This window comes from Danio rerio, chromosome 5, assembly GCF_049306965.1.
Source record: "Danio rerio strain Tuebingen ecotype United States chromosome 5, GRCz12tu, whole genome shotgun sequence".
In the NCBI taxonomy this organism is placed as follows: Eukaryota; Metazoa; Chordata; class Actinopteri; order Cypriniformes; family Danionidae; genus Danio; species Danio rerio.
In genome coordinates this window covers 13624567-13651852 of record NC_133180.1, presented here as the reverse complement: position 1 = coordinate 13651852, position 27286 = coordinate 13624567, and the positions used below count along the sequence as shown (strand labels likewise).

The window sequence follows — 27286 nt, the reverse complement described above, 5'->3', positions numbered from 1 at the left end:
AAAAAAAAAATAAAAGGGGGGGCTAATAATTCTGACGTCAACTGTATATAAAAGAAAGACACTTGTCAGGTTTTATTTTAGAGTGCAGGCGTGAAGTTCAGCTGTGCTCTTTTTTTAGGCAGCTAACACTGCTAACAGTTACTCTCACTGAGAGTGTTTACACAGCGCAAAAGTGTGAGTTTGTAGGAATCCGCGAATCACAGCACATTGTGTTAGCTGACCAATCAGAGCCTCTTGAGGGCAGGCTTTTAAGAAAAACTTGGAAATATAACAGTTGTTTTCATGTTAGCTGAGTAGCTGTATATAATCAAAGTAAGATATGTGAAAAAATTACGTGATTTTCTATGAGAGAAGCTTGAGCACACATTGCTTTACATCTTATAAACACAACCAAGCCTTAAAAATACACTGTGGACCACCCCTTTAAGAGGGCTAATAATATTGAAAAAAATGTTTATTTCAGCTAAACTAAAAAAAACTAAGACTTTCTCCAGAAGAAGAATATCAGAGAAAATTGCTGTGAAAATGTTCTTGCTCTGTTAAACAGCACTTGAAATCTTTGAAAAATAATGCATTTTCACAGAAGATAATAATTGTATTCAACTGTATATAGAGAGAGGCTGAATAACTTGCAGTATTTAGAACAAAGCCGAATGTTTGATGCAGTTTGAATAAAGTTTGCTACAGTGTGACGACAGTAAAGTGTAATAATGTGTAGATGAAACATTTACTCACAACTGTGATTTATTTGTGTTTGGTCCCGAGTTGGCCATGCTCAGAATCCCACGGCCAGTGTGAGACAGATTGGGTCTGAACTCATCTTTGAACGGCTTCCCCCAGAAAGACTCACCGCCTGATACACACAATGACAGATAGAGGATTGACAGGAGGTGGAAAAAAAAAAAAAAACTTAATATTGAAAACAATAGGGAGCTTTTGGATGAGATTATCATTAACACAATATGACACATGGCCAATAACAACCCTGTTGCAAGTGCGCTCACAACTGTAGCCTGAAATAATTGCTCTGGAAGAACAAAATCATCACAAAAACAAACACATTTGCATAACCAAATAGACATTTGATTTCTCTGACACTGCTGGCACTAAACTACATTGGCAAACTGCATTCTGGTCCCCAAAATATTCATTTGAAAAGAAAAAAACTATATTTTTCACAGTTTGCTTAAAGTAATCTCTGATGCAATTGCTCTGTAAGTGTGATCCGGTTCATAGGAAAGTGTAAACAAACCTTGAGGTTTGTTCTTTTTTCCTTGCTTAATCTAAGATGGTTTGGCAGATCCTGTATCCTTTAATTATGATTTCTGGATAATTTGGATATTCAAATAACCATGAAAATCAAATAAAAACATCAGAATGAACTGATTTGAGTTTCTTGTGTGCACTCGTGATTACTGTGAAGGACTGATCTATCAATCTTTAAAATTGTGACCATCAATGCATCATCAGGAGCTCGTCTGAATAATTATCAGCCATGTGAGCAAAATAATGTCAAATTTGTAGTAAATGAAACAGTTTGTTAAATGATACAAAATAACTTTCCACATTTATTTTAGGCCATGTGTTCTGGCTTTACATTTTGTCCGAAGTATAGTATTTAGCAATTCACTTAGTTTTACTTTTAGGTTTATCCTTTTAAACCTATTTTACCAGGAAACCTCTTGACATTTGTAATCTCTCTTTCAAGAGTGTCTTATGTGAGAGTAATCCCTTGAAAAAAAAAGCCATAACTAAATTTATTAAAATTAATTTAGCATAAAAAAGCATTTTCATATTTGATAAGTGTCTGCATCTCCTGCGCTACATCAAAACATCTGCATATTAGCTCCCAACATTGTGTGTACATGACTCCCACAAGTTATGTAATGATTCCTTTACAAAAAAAATATTTCTACTGTCACACACTTTCAGAAATTGTGGCTAGGACGGTATCTTTTCAGAGATTACATTTGAAACTAAAAGGTTTTCATATTAGTCCCAAACGTGTACATTAGTCACTAAAAAGTTAAATAACAATCTCTTAAAAAAAAGGTAAAAATAGTGACAGTTTTGTTACTTTATTTTAGATTGTATACTACAGATTTACATTAACTTACATTAACATTAATTTTACAACATTATTACCTTCCCCAACTTAATGCAGCATTCTTGTAAGAAAATATCAGCAGTTGTTACAGACTTTTGGTATCACCTTCGATTGCAATGACAATGTTGTGAATCTTAAATTAGACCTGTGGCTTGACAACAACTCCAGGATGAGCTTTGAAGAACGATACTATTGTGGACAATGTCATCACTAATAAAATCATTCAGTCAAATGAGCAATGCACAAGAACAGACCCCTGGTCTACACCCAAAAAAATACACTGACAAAATAAAAAAAATGACGCCAGTTTTGTAGAGCAAAATTCAGCATTTTAAAAAAAATTCTGAAAGAACATGTTACTAAAGACTTAAGTAATGATTATAAAAGTATCATCTAAAAGATTAAAGTCTTACACTCAACCAAAGCTGTTCAAAAACAGTAATAACAGATATATTGTTGCTTTTACTGTATTTCTTTTGTTGAGCATAACAGCACAATCTTTCAGATCATACTTTTGTTAAGTATTTTTCTGATTACTTTTCATAAGCATGAGAACCCCACCTTTTAAACATTACTACAATGAAGGAAGTAAGTATACTATGCTGAACAATTTTTCTCAGAAAACATATTTCTAAAGGTGCTGTTGACTTGAAATTTACCAGATGTTGGTAACAACTAAGAAAATCCAATTATGCAAAGAAAACTAAACAAATTAGTTTACAAATGAGGTTATACGTAATAAAATTAAACGACGAGTAAAAAGTATTGAACACAAGAAGAAAGGGAGGTGTAGAAAGGCAGTGAAAGCCCAGACAGCAGCTGAAATCTCTCAGTAGTTCTTCAGGAAGCCTCTGCCCTTCACCATTGTAAATAAATATTAGCTGCTTCAGTTCAACATCTACATAAGCAGGATGATGAAGATGAAACCAGGGTGGACATTTCAGCAGGACAATAATAAAAAACAGCCAAGCAAACTCTCAAATGCTTTCAGAGAAAGAAAATCAAGCTGAAAAATGGTCCAGCCAATCCCCTGACTTGAATCCAATAGAGAATACAAAATAAAGATCAGATTTGATAGACGAGACCCACAGAACCGTCAAGATGACACCTGAGCTATGCATGTGGCTTCATTCTCCATATGAGAGGCATCTAAGGCATTTTTAGCAAAATTTGGTTGAATTCCAATGGGTCCTTTAGAAATATTATTCCCAGGAAAAAACAAAGTGTTGAATACTTTCCCCCATATAACGTAGTACAGTCTACAGCTTTAATACTTCCCACAGATTTTACACTGAAATATTCAAGCAGTTCTACTAAACTTGACCCAGATTGTCCTTCTGAATCATTTCAAACCATTTATAAAATGAGTAACCCATTGCCCCTTGCACAGGCACCATGCGTCGTCCTCTGCCACCATAAACAAACACCTCATGCCAAAGCCCGCCAAATCAGGTACACTAATTAACGCTTCATCACGCTCAATCAAAAGCTCAGCTGGATGGCACATCTCACAGCAAGTGATCATGTATATATGTGAGTGTGCGCAGAGGCTAACATAAGACTCAAATTAAAATTAGAAACATTTCCAGAACTCAGACATTGTTCAAGACGCAGGTATCTACTGAATTTAGTGTTAAGTGAGAGTTTTCAAATAGTCCATGAGCAGTAGCGCATGATTTTAGCTCAACTGTTTACCGTCCGGCAGCTGGTGTCGTTGTGGAGTGCTGGCTTTACAGCACACGCCCTCATAAAACATTCCCCAGGTGACATTTCTGCATAATTTATGACCTTGCTGACATTTCCAACCCTGCGCCACTGACTTGATTAAAACAGAGGGGGAAAAAAAAGTGTTATTGGAAGTGGATAAAATTGAATAAATAAATCAACTGGACAGAATAACAAGGCAGACAAGATTAAAAACAACAAATATTATTATTTATCTATTATAATTATTAATGAATATATATATATATATATATATATATATATATATATATATATATATATATATATATATATATATATATATATATATATATATATATATATATACACACACATACATACATATATATTATATATATATTATACATTATTATACATATATACAAATGATTTAAAAAATTTATGTGATTAATCACACTTTTTTGTAAATAATCACAAAATGCCGCATTAATTACAAAAAAAAAAAAACAGGCATGTAAGTGCCATTTGAATTTCAAAACAATCCATGCCAATAACAAACAAAAATGCTTTCTATGTTGGATTCTTAGTGGACCACACACACACACACACACACACACACACACACACGCACACACGCACACACACACACGCACACACGCACACACGCACACACGCACACACGCACACACGCACACACGCACACACGCACACACGCACACACGCACACGCACAAGCACAAGCACAAGCAAACGCACGAGCAAACGCACACGCACACGCACACGCAGTGCCGGTAAGCGATAGGGATCCCTTCAGATACATCAACAAGCACGATCGCGTTCATCAAATTTGCTAAAACTAAGCGTTCTAAAGTATGGCTGTATTTCACAAGCAAAGATTTTGATACACCAACTTGAAGCAGACACTTTACAATAGGGGGGAAACATTTGAGGGCTCATGGACACAGCTTAAGGAGAAGAAATGGGCTGTCTTTGACAGCTTGCGAATTCATCCGGCACTTCCATTCACATGGACACTAATACTCAGCTTTGATGATTAAGATACTACTGATTAAGAGTCGACCATGTAGGCAGCAATTTTTGATTACCTTAAAGGATCACATGAGTCCCGAAATGTTTTTTCTTTACGTTCGCCATGCGGTATCAAATTCCATTAAAACATCCTGAATGAAAATATGCTGAATGAGAGTGAACTGCTGAACTGCAGTTAAAGTCTAAAGATTAAAAAATGAAACACCCGAAATTGCATGAAACTCTGGAAACTCAGAATAGCCAGGTGATGCCACATTAATTGTTTAATACTGAAACTTTTTTCTAAAAGTGCGTCCTTGGTCTTATCTATTGTTCTTTGCACGTTAAACACACGCAGGACCAGAGCAAACTAAACTGGCGCTCTAGGCAAACGGCAATCACGCGGTTTTATTTTTAAGGGAAGGAGTGGGTGTAGCGGATGAATGTGAGGACCGGGAGGTTCGCTCATATTCTGCTGCCCAAGGTGGGTGCCTGTCGCCTCTATGGACGTGCCGGCCACAACAAGAAAAAAAAAAACGGCAACTGCGTTATTTGCGGTATTTTTTTTTATGCGTTAAATATTTCAAATAATCACGTGCGTTAACATGCTAATTTTGACAGCCCGAGTATATATACATATATATATATATATATATATATATATATATATATATATATATATATATATATATATATATATATATATATTCATATACACACACGCACGCACTTAATATTTTCTTCTGGAGAAAGTCTTATTTGTTTTATTTTGGCTAGAGTAAAAGCAGTTTTAAATAAAAAAAAACATTAAGGTCAAAATTATTAGCCCCTTTAAGCTATATTTGTTTTTCGAACTTGCCTAATTACCCTAACCTGCCTAGTTAACCTAATTAACCTAGTCACTTTAAGCTGTATTGAAGTGTCTAGAAAAATATCTAGTAAAATATTATTTGCTGTCATCATGGCAAAGATAAAATAAATAATTAGAAATTAGTTATTAAACTATATATTATTCTTAGTCTCCAACACCAGACAGGTGGAGAAATCTACACTTGTTTTTATTAAAACAAATATTAATCTGCATATAATAAATAATACCACGAATAATAATATCATTATTCTAATGCAAATTGTCATGAATAAACAAAAAAAGCCCCCCAAGCTGAAGAAGGCATGGAGGCAGTGGTTTTTATATTTATGTAGAAAATAATCACTTTTGCAACATTTTAATACTTTAATTTTTACATGTGTAAAGAGATTTGTGTGTTGCTGTACATCCTGTGTATTAAGCATATGTAAGTGTATGGAATTGCATAGGCACACAACTAATGCGCCCTGCGCTGACTTTAAACCGGCTTTCAGTTGTTCAATGGCGCAGCTTATTTCAGTTCCTCAAAATAGTAATGCACCAACTATGCACCTTAACACACCTTCCTTATAGACCAGAACACCCATGAGTCCACAAAGTGGCACAAAATTCGGGTTATGCTAGTCTGCAAACAGCAACAAACCGCACCATCCACACCTTGCGCCTTATTGTGCCAGATGTAGGATAGGGCCCTAAGAGTTTATATAAAGTCAATTGAGAGAATTAAGATTGATGCGCAACCTTTGTTTCGAGTCAACATTAGGCAATTTAAAACCAGTTACACATAAAATATGCAATTAATTGTTGTTAATCTGATTATTCCATGGAACTGAATTGATTAAAAATGTATAATTGCCACATTATCAAATAAATATAAAGTAGACAGTATATTCAAATAAATACATCACCTCATTTTCTTGATTTTCCTTCAATTTGTTGTTTCAAGTCAAGATTGTATATTCTAATATTTCTTTACCATCTGTCATATGCCTATAACGGCTATGTCAGCGTGAGTTGTGATGTTTTTTGCTTCACAGAAACAAGCCGGTGTGTAAAGAAGCCTTGATTTAATGATGTTGATGAATCCTGCAGCATCATAATTACTGCACATTCATTCCCCGCGCAGCATTATTAAAGAACACAGCGTCTCTTCAAAGGAACACGGTGTGATCCGTCACTCTCATGACTTCTTATTGCTGCATCCAAAACACAATTTTAATAATTTGACTAATACTATTTATTTGAAGGACAGCTGAATACATGATCAAAGCTTTCAAAATAAAATGAAATATGCCATGTTATTATGGTTTGGCATAATGTCAGTAGTTATCAGTATGTATCTGTTAATGGATGGAAGAGCTCACCCCTTATATCTCTTCTTTTCACTTTTTAGGAAACAAACTTTTTAATAACGTTCTGGCAATTCTACTATAAATGCTTTTCAATGTGTGTCAGCTACTGTGTGTGTTTTTGAGCATGAAAAAAGTGGAAAGCTACAAAGTCGCTTTTTTTCTGATTTTATATAGATTATTTTAAGGCCGGGTCGGGTCGCAGGGGCAGCAGTCTCAGTTGAGAACCCCAGACTACCCTTTCTCCAAACACTTCCTCCAGCTCCTCCGGGGGATACTGAGGCGTTTCCAGACCAGCCGACAGACAAAGTCCCTCAAGTGTGTCCTTGGTCATCCTTGAGGTGGAAACACCTCCCTAGGTAGGCATCCAGGAGGCATCCAAAACAGTTGCCCGAGCCACCTCAGCTGACTTTTCTCGATGTGGAGGAGCAGCAGCTCTACTCCGAGCTTCTCCAGGATGACAGAGCTCCTCACCCTATCTATAAGGGTGCACCCTGCCACCCTGTGAAAGAAACACATTTCAGCCACTTGTATCCAAGACCTTGTCCTTTCGGTCATGAGCTCATGACCATAGGTGAGAGTAGGAACGTAGATTGACCGGTAAATCGAGAGCTTTGTCTTTCGGCTCGGCTCCTGTACCACAACGGACAGATACATCAACCGAATTACTGCTGCCTGTCAATCTCATGTTCTATCCTTCCCTCACTCTTGAACATAACTCCAAGATACTTGAACTCATCCACATGGGGTAAGGACTTTCCCCCAACCTGGAGATGGTAAATAAATTTTTCCGGTGGAACACTATGGAGCAAGGCCAGCACATGATCTTTATGGTTTAAATTTTACTATTATACAATTACGACAATGATGATTTGTAAAATAATCACCTTTTATCCAGAGAATGATGTTAATTATGAAGTGCCACATTATTAGAGATTGAATACACAGCAAACTCTATTCTGACGTACATCAACGGTCACTTACTGTACTAAAATGTCCCACTCAAGTGACTAAAAGCACATATTCGGGACAGCCGATCAACATTTTGTACTGATGCAAAATCACTTCCTCCATTTGAATCTATTTTTAGGTCAAACCTGGTCTCAAACACACGAGTCGAGTCAGAATGACTGGAAAACAGAAATTGCTTCTGACCTTCAAGTCTAATACGCAACACTTTAAATTCACTCTCCGTTCAAGAAAAAAAAATCTTTCAGTCTACTTGCTCTCAATCTTTCTCTCTACGCAAGGGTCTCAGGTGAGGCTTGTGCATTTTTTATGGGACTGAATTTTAGATACGTACATGGCTTTTTGAGGGAATTGAGTGCAGAAGCTCTTTAGCCTTCTGTTTCTCAGACAGACTTTTAACACTTACGAGCACACGACAAACATCCCTGAGAAATGTGGCTCAAAACAGCATTCAGATTGATGTTTGGAGAAGTAAGCTGAGGTCACGCTATTTAGAAAGTTGAAGAAAGTAGTAAAATGATCCTCTGATCAGCAAGTCAAAATATGAGCAATTTTAAATTAAGAGACTACATGAGAGAAATCTGGGTTTGTTTGGATTTACAATTAATGGTCACAAGTTTGAATACAACGTAATTTGTATTTTATTCGATAAACTGATAATGAAATAATTTCTTCCATATTGAAAATAATATTGTGCAGCAGCAACAACATAAAAACACTGTACATTGTGTTCAGACACGTAGCAGTGTTCATTTCGTTGACTAGAAATGTCATAATTTTTGTGACGAAAAAGTTTATTAAGTGACGATGACAACAACTATAATAAAAATATAGTGACATTTTCGTTGACTAATAAAAAGGAGATGAGAATATGACTGAGAGAGGTTTTTTGGAAAATATGCTATCAGAACTAATCTTGGTGTGTGATGCATGATGCGCAAATGCACATTCGAAAAGTAACTGGTCCGCAGTAGACACGGGATGCGATTACATCATCATCCATAGGGGTCTGTCTGATAAACTATAATAAAATAGCAACAGCAGAGAGAAAAAGAAGATGGTTGATGTCAAGACAAAAGGACTGTAAAACATATGGGGAGAAAATAGCTGATAAAAACAACAAATCTAAATCAACATCATCAGCACGCCATATCTCATTTTGGTCTTTAGTGGAAAAGCTGTATTTTATATTTGAATGCAACTGTTTTATTTAATTAATTTTATTTTATTTATTTAACTAATTAAGACTATTTTGTATAAATAAATGTATAAAGTTGATTCTGACTGATTTGCTCGACCAGACATAGATATCGGATTGTGACTCAAGTTCAAAATGATAGCGTTAAAAGGATATTTCAACTGTTTGTCTTTATATATGCTTTAGTAGCCTGAAACTGGTGATAATGGTAAGAAGTATTACATTTCTGATAATCGCTTGTGGTCTTTGACCAATCATAAAGCATTGGGTCAGCTGGCTAATCAGGCAACCATGTGCTTTTTAAAGGCAGGGATTTATAGAAACCTCTCAATCAGATCATTTCACAAACACTTGCAATAGAGGTGCTGCAGTAAATGTGCAGTAAAATAATGTGTTTTGAAAATTAAAGCATGTTAAATTGTTCTAGTAAAAAAAATGATGACCTTTTAATACAGCATCAGGTGGTCTCATCTATTATATATACGGTCTAGGCTTTAGATCCAATATACAATGCATATCAATGATAACAGATTTCATGTATAATTTGAAATAATACTCTACTTGCTCTTTCCTGTAAAAACAAAATCTATATTAAATACCACTACTGCTGTGAACACACTTCTCAAAACTAGGTATCAGTCTGAAAACAGCATACCATTATACCCGAGTGATGGAAACTAAATATAATTCTTATTAAATCTTAAAATAATTACCTGTACCAGTCCCTGTAGGGTCTCCTCCTTGAATCTGAAAACAAAAAACAACATATGACATATATTAATATGCATATAACATAACATACAGAGTGTGATTTTTGACTTGTTACTTATTATTTTATGTGAGCTTGTAATTTTGGCTGGGGTTGGTTTTTTATTTGTTGTTGTATATATCATATTGTTGTTGTATATATCATACATAAGATATATGTATATGAGTAGCGCTTTGAGTTTTAAGAAAAGCGCATCATGAATACAATTTAATATTTGTATTATATAAATATACCCTAATAAGATTTTTTTTCTATAAGCGAGCACTTAGAATCTCTAAACTACTTCAGATGCAGTCATTCTTTTCCTAATAATCAACATACATTTCGGTACATCTAAAATCAGTTTTTATTAAAAACATGTCAAACTTTGTCCTTAAAGCATTTTTGTGACTAATTCTTTCCACATATCTCATCCTAATTCTACATTGCTAACAATTTTTTGAGATGGTAACTGAGGCCCGATCAATGGATATACAGACTGATGGAGATGTAAATAATTTTTATCCAATTGAATTGTATGTGTATTGGTTGGTCAGTTGTTTTGCTTATTTTGCTGTTTTAGGTTGTAAGGAACTTTGAAATAAACTATACGAAAAAGTGATATGAACCAGTCATAATTAAGCATTCAATGGGTAACAGAATGCAATTTTATATCATTCCTATTATAATTGGCAGCAACATAACACTCACATGCATGCACTTAATGTAAACTGTATTAAAACCTTACACATACAGTAAACTTCAAAATAAATAAATTCAACAAAATATCATATAATAAATGAAAAGTAATTTACCCACCATGAAATTTCGAATAGAGCGGTGGAATACTGTGCCATCGTAATATCCTTTCTTACAGAGTTTAATAAAGTTTTCTCCAGCCTTGGGGACCTGCGGGGAATAAGAGACGAAGAGTTTTAATGTCAAGAGATTTATGAAGATGTGATTCATGAAAACTGTTTGTCAGTATGATGACACTTGCATAGCGGCTTGTAAAACTGACAACAACAACAACAAAAAACATGAAGACATTTTGACAATTTACAAACACAGCTAGAATGCAATAGACCATACAATCATACAACACAATCAATAATATAATTATTCTGAAGCTCGTTAGACATAGAAATGTCTGTAGACCTCAGAGGCAGGTGTGTCGAGGCACAAGGCTGGGGAAGGTTACAGAAAAAGTTCTGCTGCTCTGAAAGGTCCAATGAGCACAGTGGCCTCCATCATCCTTATGTGGAAGATGTTTGGAACCACCAGGACTCTTCCTAGAGCTGGCTGGCCATGTAAGCCGAGTGATTGAGGAAAAGGGCCTTAGTCAAGGAGGTAAATCAATAACCCCATGGTCACTCTGTCTGAGCTGCAGCGTTCTTCTGTGGAGAGAGGAGAACTTTACGGAAGGACAACCATCTGTGCAGCAATCCACCAATCAGGCCTGAAATTTGAAAAAAGGCATTTGAGGGACTCTCAAGATCATAAGAAACAAAATTCTCTGGGGCCTGTTTCAGAAAGGAGGTTAACTGAAAACTCAGAGTATTTTAACCCTGAAATGAGAGAAACTCTGGGTTTTCCGTTTCAAAATGGCAGGTTTGTCAAACTCTGTAAGTCAAGCCTGTTTCTGAAAGAGAGGTAACTTTAACTCAGAGTCAGTTACTGTGGTAACTTACTCTGTGAATCTAACCTGGTCAGAAGCAGGTTTTATTCTCTAAACTCAGAGTTTCTGTCGGTCTCCTCCCCTTTTTTAAAGATGAAGCGTATTTCTCGTCTTAGCCTTACGTTTCCACCCACCTATTTTTATGCTTATTTTGGATACGTGCATAAAAACGATTGATAGAAACGTCATGATTCACATAACTTTTTAAAAATATGCATAAAAAACGCGCAAAACTGCGTAGGATAAACTTTTATTCGATAGAAAATGTGCGCATAAACTACGATGGAAACACTTTTACTGAACAAATTACAGTATGTACATTAAAAAAAAGATCATGATCATATGATAATGAAAATGTGTGTAAATGGAGGCTGAGCACACTGTAACACGGCTTAAATATTGTTTTAGTCATTCTAAAATGCCTTAACTGTTTCAGTATTATTGTATATTATTAATTACCCCCGAACGTCTGGTGCGTGTCAAGAGTCTCCGCGTCTCATGGCTTCAGACGCCCCCACGTGTTCATTGTGTTTCAGCATTGTCTTCTGACATCGAGGCGCAAGTACATTAATTAGGCTAAATAAAGAATTAATTGACGCAGCTTCTTCTACCACAGTAAATTCTGTTTTTACTGTTGATATTTGGTGCCAGTTTAATCAGGAAGTGACGATTTTTTTCTCTTTGACTCGTTGGATGGAATTTTATTTGCATCTTTTATGCAATATTCCAGTTTTGCACAAATTTATGTAATATATTTGGATGGAAACATAGCTATTGCCTACATTTTAGTCACACACAGAAGAACTGTACGAGAATGGCTTATCCTGTTTTAATAAATAATTAAATTAAATTCACCTTCGACATGCATGTAACTAGATTAATGGGATTATTATTCTTTCTAAAAATTATTTTTAGTACTGCTTACCTTCTAAATGTTATATTAACCTCTATCACTTGATCAATAAAAAAGGCAGACACACAAGCTCACTGTTAAATCATTTAAAACTAATAAATGTATAAAAAAGTTTAGAAAAAAAATATAAACGTCACAAATTACATTACTTATTTTATCATACTTAAATATTTAAATACTTAAAAAGTGAAATTAGGCATTAACTTGAGCAGCTGTTTTCCCACGCTAACTGTCTCTTCTTCACTGATGGTTGCTTCTTTTCAAATATATACACACACACTCATATTTGCTATAACTTTGCATGAGAACATCAAGTTCAGCTGGAGAAAGAAATGGTGATCTCTTTTATAAGATATTGCCATAGTCACTCGTAATGTCTACGCTCTATTGATAATGCCTTTTTAAAGTCACGGTGTGCGCGCTTAACTCTGAGTTGGTCTACTCGAAGTTGATTGACCCAACTCAGATCAGCTATTCTGAAACCGAAAACTCTGAGTTTTTAATCTCTCGGTAAATCAACTCAGAGTTCAAGTTTAAACTCTGAGTTGTTTGAACCTCCTTACTGAAACAGGCCTCTGGTCTGATGTAGGGGTGGGCGATGTTGACCAATTTGGCATCATACGATGTCTAATGTGAAACATGGCGGTGGACAATGGCATCGTCATCATGTGAATACCGTGGGGGTGGGCAGTGTGTGTGTTTGGGTGTGTATGTGTAGGGGCGGGGGGGTGTTTGAAAAGGCGCACGACGTGAAGGGATGCGGGGGTGAGAAGGGTGCGTGACTTATGCATAGAGACTCCAGGAAATTCCGGGAGACTTGGGATGTCTGAATATGAAGTTTTACAACTTTAGTGAGACGTGATCCAGTGGTACATCCTTGATATACTGTCCGACGTGCACTGCTCTCTGGAGCTCAGAGGAGCGCATGACAGTTTGTGGCTGTATGTGTGTGTGTGTGTGTGTATGGCAGGCTAAGTATGGTCAGGTGATGTGCGTTTTCAGCGGACGGAGGGCTGTTCAGAAATGCTAGGTAAAACACGCTGTGGATGTGGATCATTTTCGTTCTAAAATGCCATTTTAACACCCAGACATTATAATGTAAAATGGGCCTAAGTGTGTATCTTTCGAGAACGGGTTTGCGACGAGGCCAAGGCGGAGGATTGGCGATACCGGCTCAGCATCGTGTTGTCATCAGTGATGAACGTTGGCATCGTCTATCGGCCCAACTCTACTCTGATGAGACTAAAATTGAACTCTTTGGAGTGAATGACAGCCGTTACATATGGAGAAAACCAGGCACCGCTCATCACCAGGCTAATACTATCCCTTCAGTGAAGCATGGTGGTGGCTTCATCTCGCTGTGAAGATGTTTTTTAACAGCAAGAACTGGAGGACTAGTCAGGATAGAGAGAAAGATGAACGCAACAATGTACAGAGACATCCTGAATGAAAACCTGGTTAAGAGTGCTCTTGACCTCAGACTGGGGCAATGGTTTTTTATCCAGCAGGACAATGACCCAAAGCACACCACCAAAATATCAATGGAGTGGCTTCACAACAACTCTGTAAATGTCCTTGAGTGGCCCTGCCAGAGACCAGACCTAAATCCTATTAAACATCTCTGAAGAGATCTGAAAATGGCTGTACACAGTCGCTTTCCATCCAATCTGATAGAGTTTAAAAGGTACTGCAAAGAGGAATGGCCAAACATTCCCAAAGACTCTTCTAAAACATAAAAATATCATAATGTGTTTGCAGATACTTAAGAAACATGCTGATTGAACAATCTTGTTTATCTGAAAAACCATTCTAAAGTCGGATATTCAGCTTTGAAAATGCTAGTTACATGCAGGAACCTCTGTCTTTGTTTTGGTCATTCAACCCGCCCAATGTCAGTATAGCCAATTATGTTTCAGCAACCCGGGTTCCTTGCAGGAAAAACGTGCATTTCATTCATTCATTCATTAATTGGAAAGGCTCTTAAGTGTGTGTCCATGATCGAAATGCAACTTCCGGGGGACGGTAGCAGACTCCGAAATGAGACGCAGATTCAGAGTTTCACATGAGATAGTTTTTAATTAGCCAATAATATAAATTTAACGAACATAAACATTAGGTGAGCAGGTTACATTGTAACCCTGTGTCCTAACAACACGCTACCTAGTCAGATTTGCAATAAGCAATTTGGCTATTTGGAATTTAGTCTGTCTATACAGTCACAGTTCTAAAGTTCATTTCAAACGGTTTATTTCTGAGATCTGAGGTGAACTATCTGCTGCTGCTTTCAGTAGTATGGCAATAAATGTCATGTAAAATGGTATTCAAACTTACATTGTTAGCATTTAACACTGAATGAAGCACATGAGTTGTATCTGAGGTGATCAATATCAGTTTTCTGTTTAGCTGCAAGAAATTGAAGTCCTTTCTAAAATATTTATTTCAGGTGTTAGTTAGAACAAAAACTAAAATATTTCTTCTATTGCTTGTCGTTGCTTTAATTTTGTAGACGACAAATCAGCCTTTAATCTCGAAAGTCAGGCACACTTATGTTGGTGTCATCAATCTGGCAACCTGCGCAAATGTACACGACCGGTCAAAAGTTTGGGGTGAGTTTTTTTCTCATGTTTTTTTTTTATTACAGAAAATTATTCAGTTCATCAAGGCGCCATTTATTAAATGTAAAATTTTTTTTGTTTAAATATTTATTTTTCAATTTTAAATAACCGCTTTCTCATTGTATGTAGTTTCAAATGAAATGATTACTCCAGTCATTATTGCTTTTATTATTATCTCCATTGATAATGATAATAATAATAATAATAATAATAATAATAAAACTAACAATAATAATAATAATCATTAATATTAGGGTGATTTCTGAGGGATCATGTGACTGAAGACTGGAGTAACGAAGCTAAAAAAATCATCATTAAAATCACTGGAATAAATTATTAAAATTCTAAACAACTTTGGAACAGTTATAATATGCCTATGCAATAACATTTTACAATTTGTACTGTATTTTTGATTAAATAAATGCGAGCATTTTAAGTTTATTTTAAAACATTGGAATTTGGAAAAATCGTACTGACCCCAAATTTTTTTTACCGGTAGTGTACTTCAAAACATTCAACATCACAACTTCTGTAAGTTAGGTTAATGACTTAACACTTAACATACTGTACACACAAGCCTTTGTACAAAAAACAAAAAAACAAAAAACATCTGTGGGCTGTAAAATTCCATAAACAATTAAGTATGTTTGTAATACATCTGGACGTTTGTAAAGTCTGCTACTGTATGTTTTGCAGGAAATGAAACACAAAGCACTGAACGTTTATGGAGCCTCTTCCTCTCCTGCTCTGCAAATGTTTATTTGTTCGTTTCTATGACGATCAGCCATCACTCTCTGCAAATAAATCTTTTGTGAGTCAATAAACTCAGGAAAGACACTGTGTGCTTATTGGGAGACGCAGAAAGCAATTTCCACATTAAAGTTTTATGCTATGCTGAGAGGAGGTCAAACATGTCAGGACTTCAACAGAAAAAGCTTCAGATTTCAATGTCACACAGTCATGCATGAAAAGCACAGAGACACACTAAACACCTACAAAAATAAAGTTGTCAAGTGAGATCTCAATCATCAGCTCTGTTTACATCTGACAGAGTTATGTAACGGAGCACAATGACATTCCAATCCAAATGCCATGATGAGAAAATAAAATGTGCAGTACACTGTAAATCATTGGCAAGAGGATCATTTTTTTTATACTCTGAAAAAAAGCCATTGGTTTAAATTAGTCTGCTAATACATTTTAATTACAAAAACAATCAAGTAATGTCTTAAATTATACTTGAAAATGTTATGTAGAAAACAGATTCTTATTTTCTTGTAAAACAAACTTTCATGAGCTTTGCTTTATTTATAGCATTGAAACATCATTTTATACAGTCTATAATTAAAAAAAAAACATTGTTTAAATTGTGACAAAACAACAGAACACATCATGAGATGTTAAAACACTATTAGGGCACATATATTTCACAAAAAAGTAAAAACTGGTTGTTTTTGCAATGTTAGGAGCAAATTCTTTCTTCCCTTTGAAAAAAAAAAATGTTGAAGCATCCCAGCGGATAGATCCTTGTGTAAAGTCCAGTGTGGAGATCAGCTGCATGTATTGGCGGGTACAACATGACGTCATTGAGTTTTCAGTACATCCGTTCATTAATTAATGAGCAAGATTTGGTTCGAGCCAATCAGCCCGCTCTTTTGTGAATGAGGGGCAACTTCATTTCAATTTGTATGATATAGCTTGGAAGACCGTTTTTACTAGTTACAGTGTTCAGAGAGACATCATGTTGTGTTGCCAACCGTAATTCAAACAAGTAAAAGAAGCAGAACTGTTTGGAGACGTGGGATGTCAGTGTCGCGTTTTTAAATGTGCTGCACCAAAGGTTTTGTTTTCAATTCCTCGCTATGATAGCGCAGCTGGACTCACATCTGTGGATTACAGTGGTCTGCTAACAAGCGACAAAATATGTAAGGAACATTTTTGTTTTTTACCAGAGAGCTTTTCACATGTGGAAATGGTGAAATCTGGATCTTCTTTTAAAAAAGACACTGTTCCAGTTGGTGTTGATTGTCCTGTCTCTACAGATTTGGTATGTGTGTGATTAGTGTTCTTTGCTTATGTTTATTCAGATGGCAAAGTTAGTTCATATCGTCAGCAGTATTCTTTCAGTTTTTAAAGACATCCTTTAGTCAAAATGATTTAATTACTCAAGTTTACAGTAAAATCACTACAATATTATGGACTGAAAATCCTCCACTTCCACACAGCTCTCAGATCTGCTGTAAATGCTGCTCTCTTAATCACTGTCTATCTCCCCTGCGTCAGTGTTGCCGGTGTGAAAATCAGCTGTAGTGCACATACTGAAACTCCCCTTTTCATGCAAACTCTTCCTTCTTTTGCCACTTGACACTCCCACCTAAACAGAGCTGAAATCACCCACTTTCCTGACTTTTTTCAAACTAGAGGTGTGAAAACACCCTGCTGAACTGGGGGCAGGGTTCGTGCCCTCCAACAGAATTTGTTGCTTTCACACAATGCAAAAAAATATATAAAATTCTAATTAAGCACAATTAAGCATTGTTATACAAATTGTAAATGTTTTTTTAAAAAAAACAACTGTACAGATACTTTAATTTTAAACATTTTTCATAAAGCTTTTAACCTAAAAAGCAAATATCCTAAAGTAATCTAAAATGTTTCTAATCTTCTAGTTAATCTAAAACGGTCATTTAAGGTATTTCTAAATGTAATAAAAAATAAATAGTTTCGCTTGTAAAATAAATGTATTTGCTTTAGTTTTTTATGTTTAACCGCCATATAAACTGCATTGGCTTACAATATTTTTTACTATATTTTTCTAACATTTCCCTTATTTTTATATTTTCTTAATAAAAAAGCTTTTTAATATTGTTAAAAACATATACGGTTTCAAAAAGTACTACAGACACTATTTTAAGATAAAGTAATTTTCTTCTAAATTCTCATTATAACAACACTTAAAAAAACACATGGTAATGTAAAATAAAAAAAAATACTGCACAAAAATATTTCACCCTTATGTACCTAATGTCAAAGCCTGTGATAAAAGTAAAAAAAAAAATCCAGTAAACATTTTTTTCCACCAAATCAGTGACATAATTTCTAATCTTGGAAAATAATGTGCTAATCCTGTAATTTTTTAAACATTTAGTAGTTTTGATCAGAACTGAGGTTGATTAACAGATTTATGCACAAAACATTTGAAAAAATATTTTTCTGATGCATTTTTAGAGTGGTCTAATTCAGTAAATGTTTTCATTCCTAACATAACAAAAGGGTAGTAAATTTGAACAATGCACAAGAGTTAACACACAAGTATTTTATATATATATATATATATATATATATATATATATATATATATATATATATATATATATATATATATATATATATATATATATATATATATGTATATATATATAAATAAATAATATCGCATACTTCTGACTGTTAACTAAAAATGTGCTTAAATGCAATAAAATCTTTTGATACATTTTAAAAATAGGTTTAAATGTATTTTGACAAAATCCTTCTATTTATGGGTGGAACAAAATGGGAACATCTTGACATTTTCTTACCCTTTTATAACATTTATCGTTACAGTAAAAAAAGACATAACTACTTTGTAAACACTGCAGCACAAACAGAATCATCAGAAACGCAAGCAAACCACAGGAGGGAGGAAAGGAAAAAAAGAGGGTAATTTTCTTATCAATGTGACCTCTCCTCTTTATCCTGATTTGACAAGCACACAGCCAATGAAAAGACACAAAAATAGCACCTAGTTACTAGGTCTATGAAGAGCATGAAATGCTGTTTCTGTGTCCATTAGGCAGTGTTTACCTTGGATCCCAAGTCACACTGACACACACACGCACACTAGAAGCTGTCACTGCACATTAAGCTGGAAAAGGACAAATTAACTTCAGCTTCATTCTCACAACATGTTCCCTAAACCACTATAAATGTAAATCTAGAATTAGAGAAATGTTCCGAAGCAAATTAAGTCTTTTATCTTGTGGCCTTGCTTATGAATCCGCTGCTTTTGTGCACTGTGTCATGTAAAACTGAGCCAAAGTGTGCATACAAGTAATACAATAATGCTAGAATTCAATAAATCTGAAGTAATTGAAGTGTACACAATCTTATACTGTATGTAGTTAAAAAAAATATCTAGTAAAAACACCATTATTGAAAAAAAAAATTATTTATGAAAACAAACTTTTCAAAATTTAAATATATCCTATGGCCTGACAGCAAAAGTAAAAAAAAAATCATAATAATAATGTACAGATAGCATGAGAGCCACAGGCGCAGCAGGGGTAGTGGCTTCTAAGTCTTCAGCTCCGAATGCTTTTTCAAAAGCCCTGAATCTTTTGGGTTAAGTTGAATGAGAGAGCGTGATGCTGCATTTAGCTTGTTTGTTGCTGTCTATGTGTGTGTGTATGTGAGTGAATGAGAGAGAGAGAGAGCTTGGTGCTGTGTGTGTGTGAATGAGAGTGAGCGTGATGCTGTCTGCGTCACTTGCTTGATGCTGTGTGTCTATGTGTGTGTTTATAAAGACAGCTTGTTATAGGCTATCTAGACTCTGTATAGCTGGGTGGTTTTCGGTTTCCAGAGACATTAAGCAGCTAGATGTTAGTCAGATAACGTTTCTATGTTCCTTCCTAATCCCTGTGTAAATAATTATGGATGAAAGCTTATGATAAACCGCTGTTTGTTTACCTTCAAGTTTTAGTTGCTTGACACGTGTGCGCGTAAAGCAGCCAGTGAGCGCCAGCACACACACATATTTTGTACATCTTGACATGAGAAAGTGTTTCTCTATATGCTTTCATCGAAATGGTCCACGATACTTATCCATCCACAGTTCGTAATGTAGTCAAATGTTTCCAAACACAAGCGCAGCCGGTCAGAGCTCATTTTTGGTTAATGATGTCAGAATTTACCAGTATTTTGGTTTTGATGTGTGAATGGTCTTTTCCGGAAAAATTCCACAACGTCATTGCCTGTGTGAACATCGCTATTTTGAATTTACTGGTAAAGTTGATCCGGATAATTTCCAGATATTTACCAGTATCACTGTGTAAAAGGGGCATCACCCCTGATGAGAACGATAATCATTATTGCTGGACAGTTAATTTCATATTGCGCTATTTATTTAATTTAATTTGTTTTTCTTCATGACATTTTCAGTTAATGGGGTGTGTCACAGCTAACATAACTGTATAGTGGTCAAAACAAAGTAAAAAATTAAATAATAAATCTAAAGGCAAAAACTTGCATCAAGTTCCTGTGTTTTTAGACATAACTTATTTTTAAAAATCATTGTCATTTACTGAAGTAGCCACTTACACTACCTGACAAAAGTCTTGTCGTGAATCCCAGTTGTAAGAGCAACAAATAATAACTTGATTTCTAGTTAATCATTGGAAGAAGTGGCAGCAGGTAGATTTTTCTAATGAGTCATCTGCTGAACTGCATCCAAATCATCACAAATACTGCAGAAGATCTACTGGAACCCCCATGGACCCAAGCATCTCATAGAAATCAGTCAAGTTTGGTGAAGGAAAAATAATGTGTAGTTACATTCAGTATGGAGGTGTGCTAAAGATCTACAAAGTGGATGGCAACATCATCAGCCTGAGGTATCAAGACATTTGTGCTGCCCATTACATTACAAACCACAGGAAAGGGCAAATTCCTCAGCAGGATAGCGCTCCTCATAATTCAGCCTCCGCATCAAAGTTCCTGAAACCAAAGAAGGTCAAGGTGCTCCAGGATTGGCCAGCCCAGTCACCAGACATGAATATTATTAAACATGTTTGGGGTAAGATGATGGAGGAGGCATTGAAGATGAATCTAAAGAGTCTTGATGAACTCTGGGAGACTTGCAAAAACCCTTTCTTTGCCATTTTAGGTGACTTTATTAATAAGTTATTTGAGTCATTGCAGAGATGTATGGATGCAGTCCTCCAAGCTCATGGGAGTCATACACAATATTAATGCTTTTTCCACTGCAGCATGACTATATATTTATTACTGTACATTATTTCTGTTAAATTATAAGACTTTTATCTAAGCAAAGTCAGATCTTACTGTCCTAATTAAATAATTAAAAATCAAGGCATGATCATATTTTATTTTGGTAAAATAAGCGTAATCTAGAGGCCTTTGCTTTTTTTATAAGCCATTTCAGATACCAAATGATTATGTAGAAGATATTATTTGTTGTTTCTAAAACTTGGATAGGCGACAAGACTTTTATCAGATAGTGTATAATATAAGGCCTTTTTAATTTAGAACTTGAGACACTATATGAGTCACACTATTGACCTTATTCTCCGCAGACGAGCGGGCGCAGCAATTTGAATCTTTCTGGCACGAGACTTCCGGTCTTTTTCACTTCCATTCATTTTTAGACATTAAAAACTGCTCGTTTTGCTGTTTGATGTTGCAAACTGATATTTCCTTGTTGTATTATTCTACTTGGTCTGTATAGTCATGCAAACATTTAGTAGTTTGACCGTTTTTTGCCGTTTATTATTCCTTGTCATTTCTCCCATAGGCGACTGAAACAGAAGTTCTAAGACAATCGCGAAAACAGGCGCACTTCCGCATTTTAGAATAAGGTCAATAGAACAGTTTTAAGATTCAAAACAAAAATGTAAAGAAATATATAATACCACAGCAGTTTTTATAACAAGATTTATGAAAGACATTGACCTTTAAATGAATTTCAAATACTGCTATCACTAATTATATTCATGTACATCATGTAACAGCAAAAATGCAACATTTAAGAAACACCTACCTAGGTAAGTAACCTAAAAAAAGACAAATCCCACCTGATTTAAACAGGGTATGGTGTTAAAGTGAAGAACTAAATGATGGATATATAAAGTGATTCATGTGCGGCTTTGACCCAGAAGTGAGATCCTGACACGCGCTTTCACATAAATAAAAAGAGACACCTGCTTCTACTGAGATGAGCGGAGAGAACTATGGGTAAGTTTTAGCGCCAGCACAAGGCCAGAACGAACACAATTTTTTCCCAGGAAGTGTTTTATGGCATGGGATGATTTTACAAGCTCAGTAGGACGCGCAGCACAAAAAGAGTGAGCGGAGAGAAAACACATTAGAAAAGGACAAAAACAGAAAGAACAGATTCGGACATTAATAGACAGCTATAACTGAGCAGAGGAATAGAGCGAGTCAGTTTATGTAGGTCAGCAGTTGCAGTGTGTCAGTGAGACGGAGCACAGCGAATGGATGAATTATGTATTACATAAGGACACGACGGCCTGTAGGCCAAAACACACATACTGTCGAGCAGTAACACACACCTCCAACACACCCCGGATCAATGCTGAAATATCTGTGTTCATAACTGACTGCAGCTATTTTACCATTTAAAGTCTGCGTGAACAGGAGGTTCTGTATGTTAATGTACTCCCTACTGAAACAAATTATTGAGTAGGAGGCGGAGCTTTCTTTTGTGCATCATTCCCTCATAGTAAACTAACGTTAAAAGGGGTGTGGTAAAGAATATTTTGGCTGACGAGTTATGAATTTATTGCCATATCAGTTTCTCTGGTTATTTCATAGCATTTTGCTTCTTTGCAAGCTGTTTGCACTCGGCCACTTTATTAGGTACACCTGTCCAACTGCTCGCTAATTCTAATTTCTAATCAACCAATCAGATGGCAGCAACTCAATGCATTTAGGTATGTAGACATGGTCAAAACGATCTGCTGTAGTTCAAACAGAGCATCAAAATGGGGAAGAAAGGTGATTTAAGTGACTTTGAACGTGGCATGGTTGTTGGTGCCAGACGGGCTGGTCTGAGTATTTTAGAAACTGCTGACCTGCTGGGATTTTCATGCACAACCATCTCTAGGGTTTAAAGAGAATGGTCTGAAAAAGAGAAAATATCCAGTGGGCGGCAGTTCTGTGGGCGCAAATGCCTTGTTAAAGCCAGAAGTAAAAGGAGAATGGCCAGACTGGTTTGAGCTGATAGAAAGGTAACAGTAAATCAAATAACCACTCGTTACAACCGAGGTCTGCAGAAGAGCATCTCTGAACACACAATATGTCCAACCTTGAGGTGGATGGGCTACAGCAGCAGAAGACCACACTGGGTGCCACTCCTGTCAGCTAAGAACAGGAAACTGAGGCTGCAATTCACACAGGCTCACCAAAATTGGACAATAGAAGATCGGAAAAACGTTGCCTGCTCTGATGAGTCTCCATTGCTGCTGCGACATTTGGATGGTAGAGTCAGAATTTGGCATCAAAAACATGAACGTATATGGATCCATCCTGCCTGGTATCAACGGTTCAGGCTGGTGGTGGCGGTGTAATGGTGTGGGGGATAATTTCTAGGCAAATGGGCCCATTAGTAACTATTGAGCATTGTGTCAACGCCAGAGCCTACCTGAGTACTGTTGCTGACTGTGTCCATCCCTTTATGGCCACAATGTACCCATCTTCTGATAGCTACTTCCAGCAGGATAAAACGCCATGTTATAAAGCGTGAATAATCTCAGACTGGTTTCTTAAACATGACAATGTATTCACTGAACTCAAATGGCCTCCACAGTCACCAGATCTCAATGCAATAGAGCACCTTTGGAATGTGCTGGAATGAGAGATTCGCATCATGGACGTGCAGCCAACAAATCTGCAGCAACTGCGTCATGCTATCATGTCAATATGAACCAAAATCTGTTGAGGAATATTTCCAGTAACTTGTTGAATCTATGCCACAAAGAATTAAGAACGGTATAAAGTCAAAAAGGGGTCCAACCCGGGACTAGAAAAGTGTACCTAATAAAGTGACTAGATAGATAGAGACAGACAGACAGACAGATAGACAGATAGCTCTTTTATTACTCCATTAAATTACCCCTAGAATCAGAAGGTCCTTATTGACCATATTTGGATTGTGCCATGAATATTAATGAGCTCTGCTCTGACAGTATTCAGTGCTTTCTCTCTCTCTCTCTCTCTCTCTCTCTCTCTCTCTCTCTCTCTCAATAATCACTGGTGGCTAAATATTCTGTGTATCCCTAACACAACAATACAACAACACAAAGGTTTATAATGCAATGCAACGCAACACTGCAATGCAACAAAAATGCTAGAACAAAACAACACAACAAAAAAGCAATGCAACACAAGGATAAAATGCAACACAATGCAACAAAAACACAATGCAATGCAACAACACAACGCAACGCATCAACACAACGTAATGCAACGCAAAGATGGTTATCATAACAACAAAAATTGTCACAATTTAATATAAACAAAACATCAACGTTCAATTTATTTTAATTAAATGAAAATAAATTAAAATTAGCAATTAAATGTTTAAAGTGCTGATAAAGAGATGTAGAATTAATTGTCTTCAGATGCAATTCATTGTTATTTTTAACTAATTCAACAGAAATCAGACATTATACTTATACATAACAGTTTGGGAATTACTGCTCAATTATTGCCTCATTCCCTCACTCTGTAATTAGTCAGCTCTGACCTTTTGATTAAGTGTGACAGAAAACTAGAAAAACACATGTAGATGAAGAGCACATTTTAAAGAAATAACACAAGTGGGAAATGAATACCTTATCACAATGTAACTCCACATTCAGGTCTCCTTTGTTTGTGTGCAAGCGCACGTAGCCTTTCTTCTTAACATACTGGTAGCGAACAGCATCGTCAGCAATAGCATCTGAAAGCACCGACAAATAATTTCATTCTTTGCATTTATGAATGACTTCGACAGTATTGACTACTTTTTCTGAACCATAATAGCCTTATTCTGAAAGAGAACAGGCACGGTAGACTGATTTGACAGCTACCAGAGGATTTGCTGAGCCAGGATTCAGTCTGAAACAAGCATTAAATACAAAGCAGCACTAAAACTTGCCATGAGTTTCAGGTATCGCACTGATGCAATGTTATGAAATGCATGCAACTTTTCCCAGTTTAAACAAAAGAGGAAATGGTTTCATTTGCTGTGTGCAATACTAGTCATAGTGAAACCCACTTTTGACATTTAGTGGATGCCTAAAAAAGTGACTTGCATTTAAAATATGCTGACATTAACAGTAAAGAAAATGAAAATAATACAAAGCTTTAGATTTTACATTACTCTAAAATCATTTGTTATCAGAAGAAGCTTATATAAAAGGCAAAGGCCTCTATATTATGCTTATTTTACTAAAATAAAATATGATCATGTCTTGATTTTTAATTATTTAATTAGGACAGTAAGGTCTGACGTTGCTTAAGAGAAATAATGTACAGTATAGAATATAAAGTCATCGTGCTGTGGAAAAATAATGAATATTGTGTATGACTCCCATGAACTTGGAGGACTGCATCCATACATCTCTGCAATGACTCAAAGAACTCATTAATAAAGTCATCTGGAATTTCAAAGAGAGTGTTCTTGCAGGACTCCCAGAGTTTATCAAGATTCTTTTGATTCATCTTCAATGCCTTGATCTTGATCTTACCCCAGACATGTTCAATCATATTCATGTCTGATGACTGGGCTGGCCAATTCTGGAGCAACTCGACCTTGTTTGCTTTCAGGAACTTTGATGTGGAGGCTGAAGTATGAGAAGCAGCGCTATCCTGCTGAAGAATTTGCCCTCTCCTGTGGTTTGTAATGTAATGGGCAGCAAAAACCCTGCTGATATTGCCATCTACTCTGCAGATCTCTCAAACGCACCCATACTGAACGTCACCCCAAACCATGACTTTTATGATCCTTCATTAACCTTGACTGATTTTTGTGAGAATCTTGAGGTCATATGGGTTACAATAGGTCTGCAGTATTTGTAATGATTGAGATGCAGTTCATCAGATGATTCATCAGAGAAATCTACCTTCTGCCACTTTTCCAAATAATCAACTAGAAATCAAGTTATTGTTTGTTGCTCTAACAATTGGGATCCGTAGCAGGGCATTCATTTACTTACTGCTTATTTCTTTGTATTTTAAACATGCCTAGAAAGTGAGTAAATCATTGGCTAATAATTTTTTTTTGCCTTTACAGCGGTAGGAGCTGAGTGAATCTTTAGTTTATTGCATTACTTGCACCTCAAAAGACAAATGCAGACACGCAATGAATGTGTGTTGCCGTTTGAAGGCATGAGACATCAATGTCAATTCAACAGAAGAATGAAAATCTAAAATCAAAAATTATTTGGGGGGGGGGGGGGGGGGGGGGGGGTAGGCTATGATGTATTTTAGATTCTAAATGAACAAGACCCATTTCCATTTGCACCACTTTTATGACTTTTAAAGAAAAAGAAAGAAATACTATTGTAATTATCAAGAATTAGCTGAGCAGGCAGAGCAAAGACCCTCTTCAGACACATTTCTACGAAAGTAATGTATTTTCGACTACTATGATTGTGGAAGAGGTCGAAAATGCTTAAAACTTTTTACAGCCTGTTTACATCGATATTTAGTGGCATCCACTTGTGACCAGACCAACAAAAACACGTTAATACGAGGTGTAAAGTGAACCTTTGTCCCGTGGAGCAGGATAAAACTGTCTGATCCATTCTGATTTATTGGCTATCAGCAAGCAGCGAAAGCAGGTTTAATTTATAACTCCATTACCTGCTTCATGGTTGGTGGCTGGAGCCATAGCTGTAGATGTGAAGGAGGCAGACACTCTTCCAGTGGAATAGTGAGCCTGGAGGAAAATACACAGACATGCTTTATAGATAAGACTTTCCAGATAAGACTAAATGAGCCCCAACACCTCCAGCCAAAACAACTAAATGATCTTCACATGCATGACATCACTCTGACACATTCTGAAGAGTACTTCACACTTGATAATAGCGTTTATCAACCATGTTTTAGTGCAGACAGAGAGACAGTTAATGATGTTTTGTTGATTTATGTGGTGAAATTCAGGTGTGTTTGTGTGCAGATGTTTTATCAACAGGTCTAGATTCCCAGCTGTTCATGAATAAATAGTGATCATAATAATCATATAATGATAATAACAATAAGTCAAAATATGCTGTCTTCACAATTTGGAATACATATTTGGAATTGGCACAATAAAAAAAAGGATAAATATATTATTAAGAAA

The 27286-nt window shown here is 35.9% G+C and overlaps 1 protein-coding gene across 2 annotated transcripts in view; it reads right to left on the bottom strand.

Moving 5' to 3' along the window:
• Window positions 1-27286, bottom strand: part of ppil2 (peptidylprolyl isomerase (cyclophilin)-like 2) — a 78057-nt gene that overhangs the window by 12267 nt on the left and 38504 nt on the right. The window contains 5 exon segments of one of the 2 annotated variants that reach the window (NM_200991.2): window positions 736-853; window positions 9919-9952; window positions 10773-10862; window positions 24789-24895; window positions 26803-26878. In NM_200991.2, the coding sequence (NP_957285.2) occupies window positions 736-853; window positions 9919-9952; window positions 10773-10862; window positions 24789-24895; window positions 26803-26878 (425 nt within the window). 2 annotated transcript variants of the gene reach the window in all.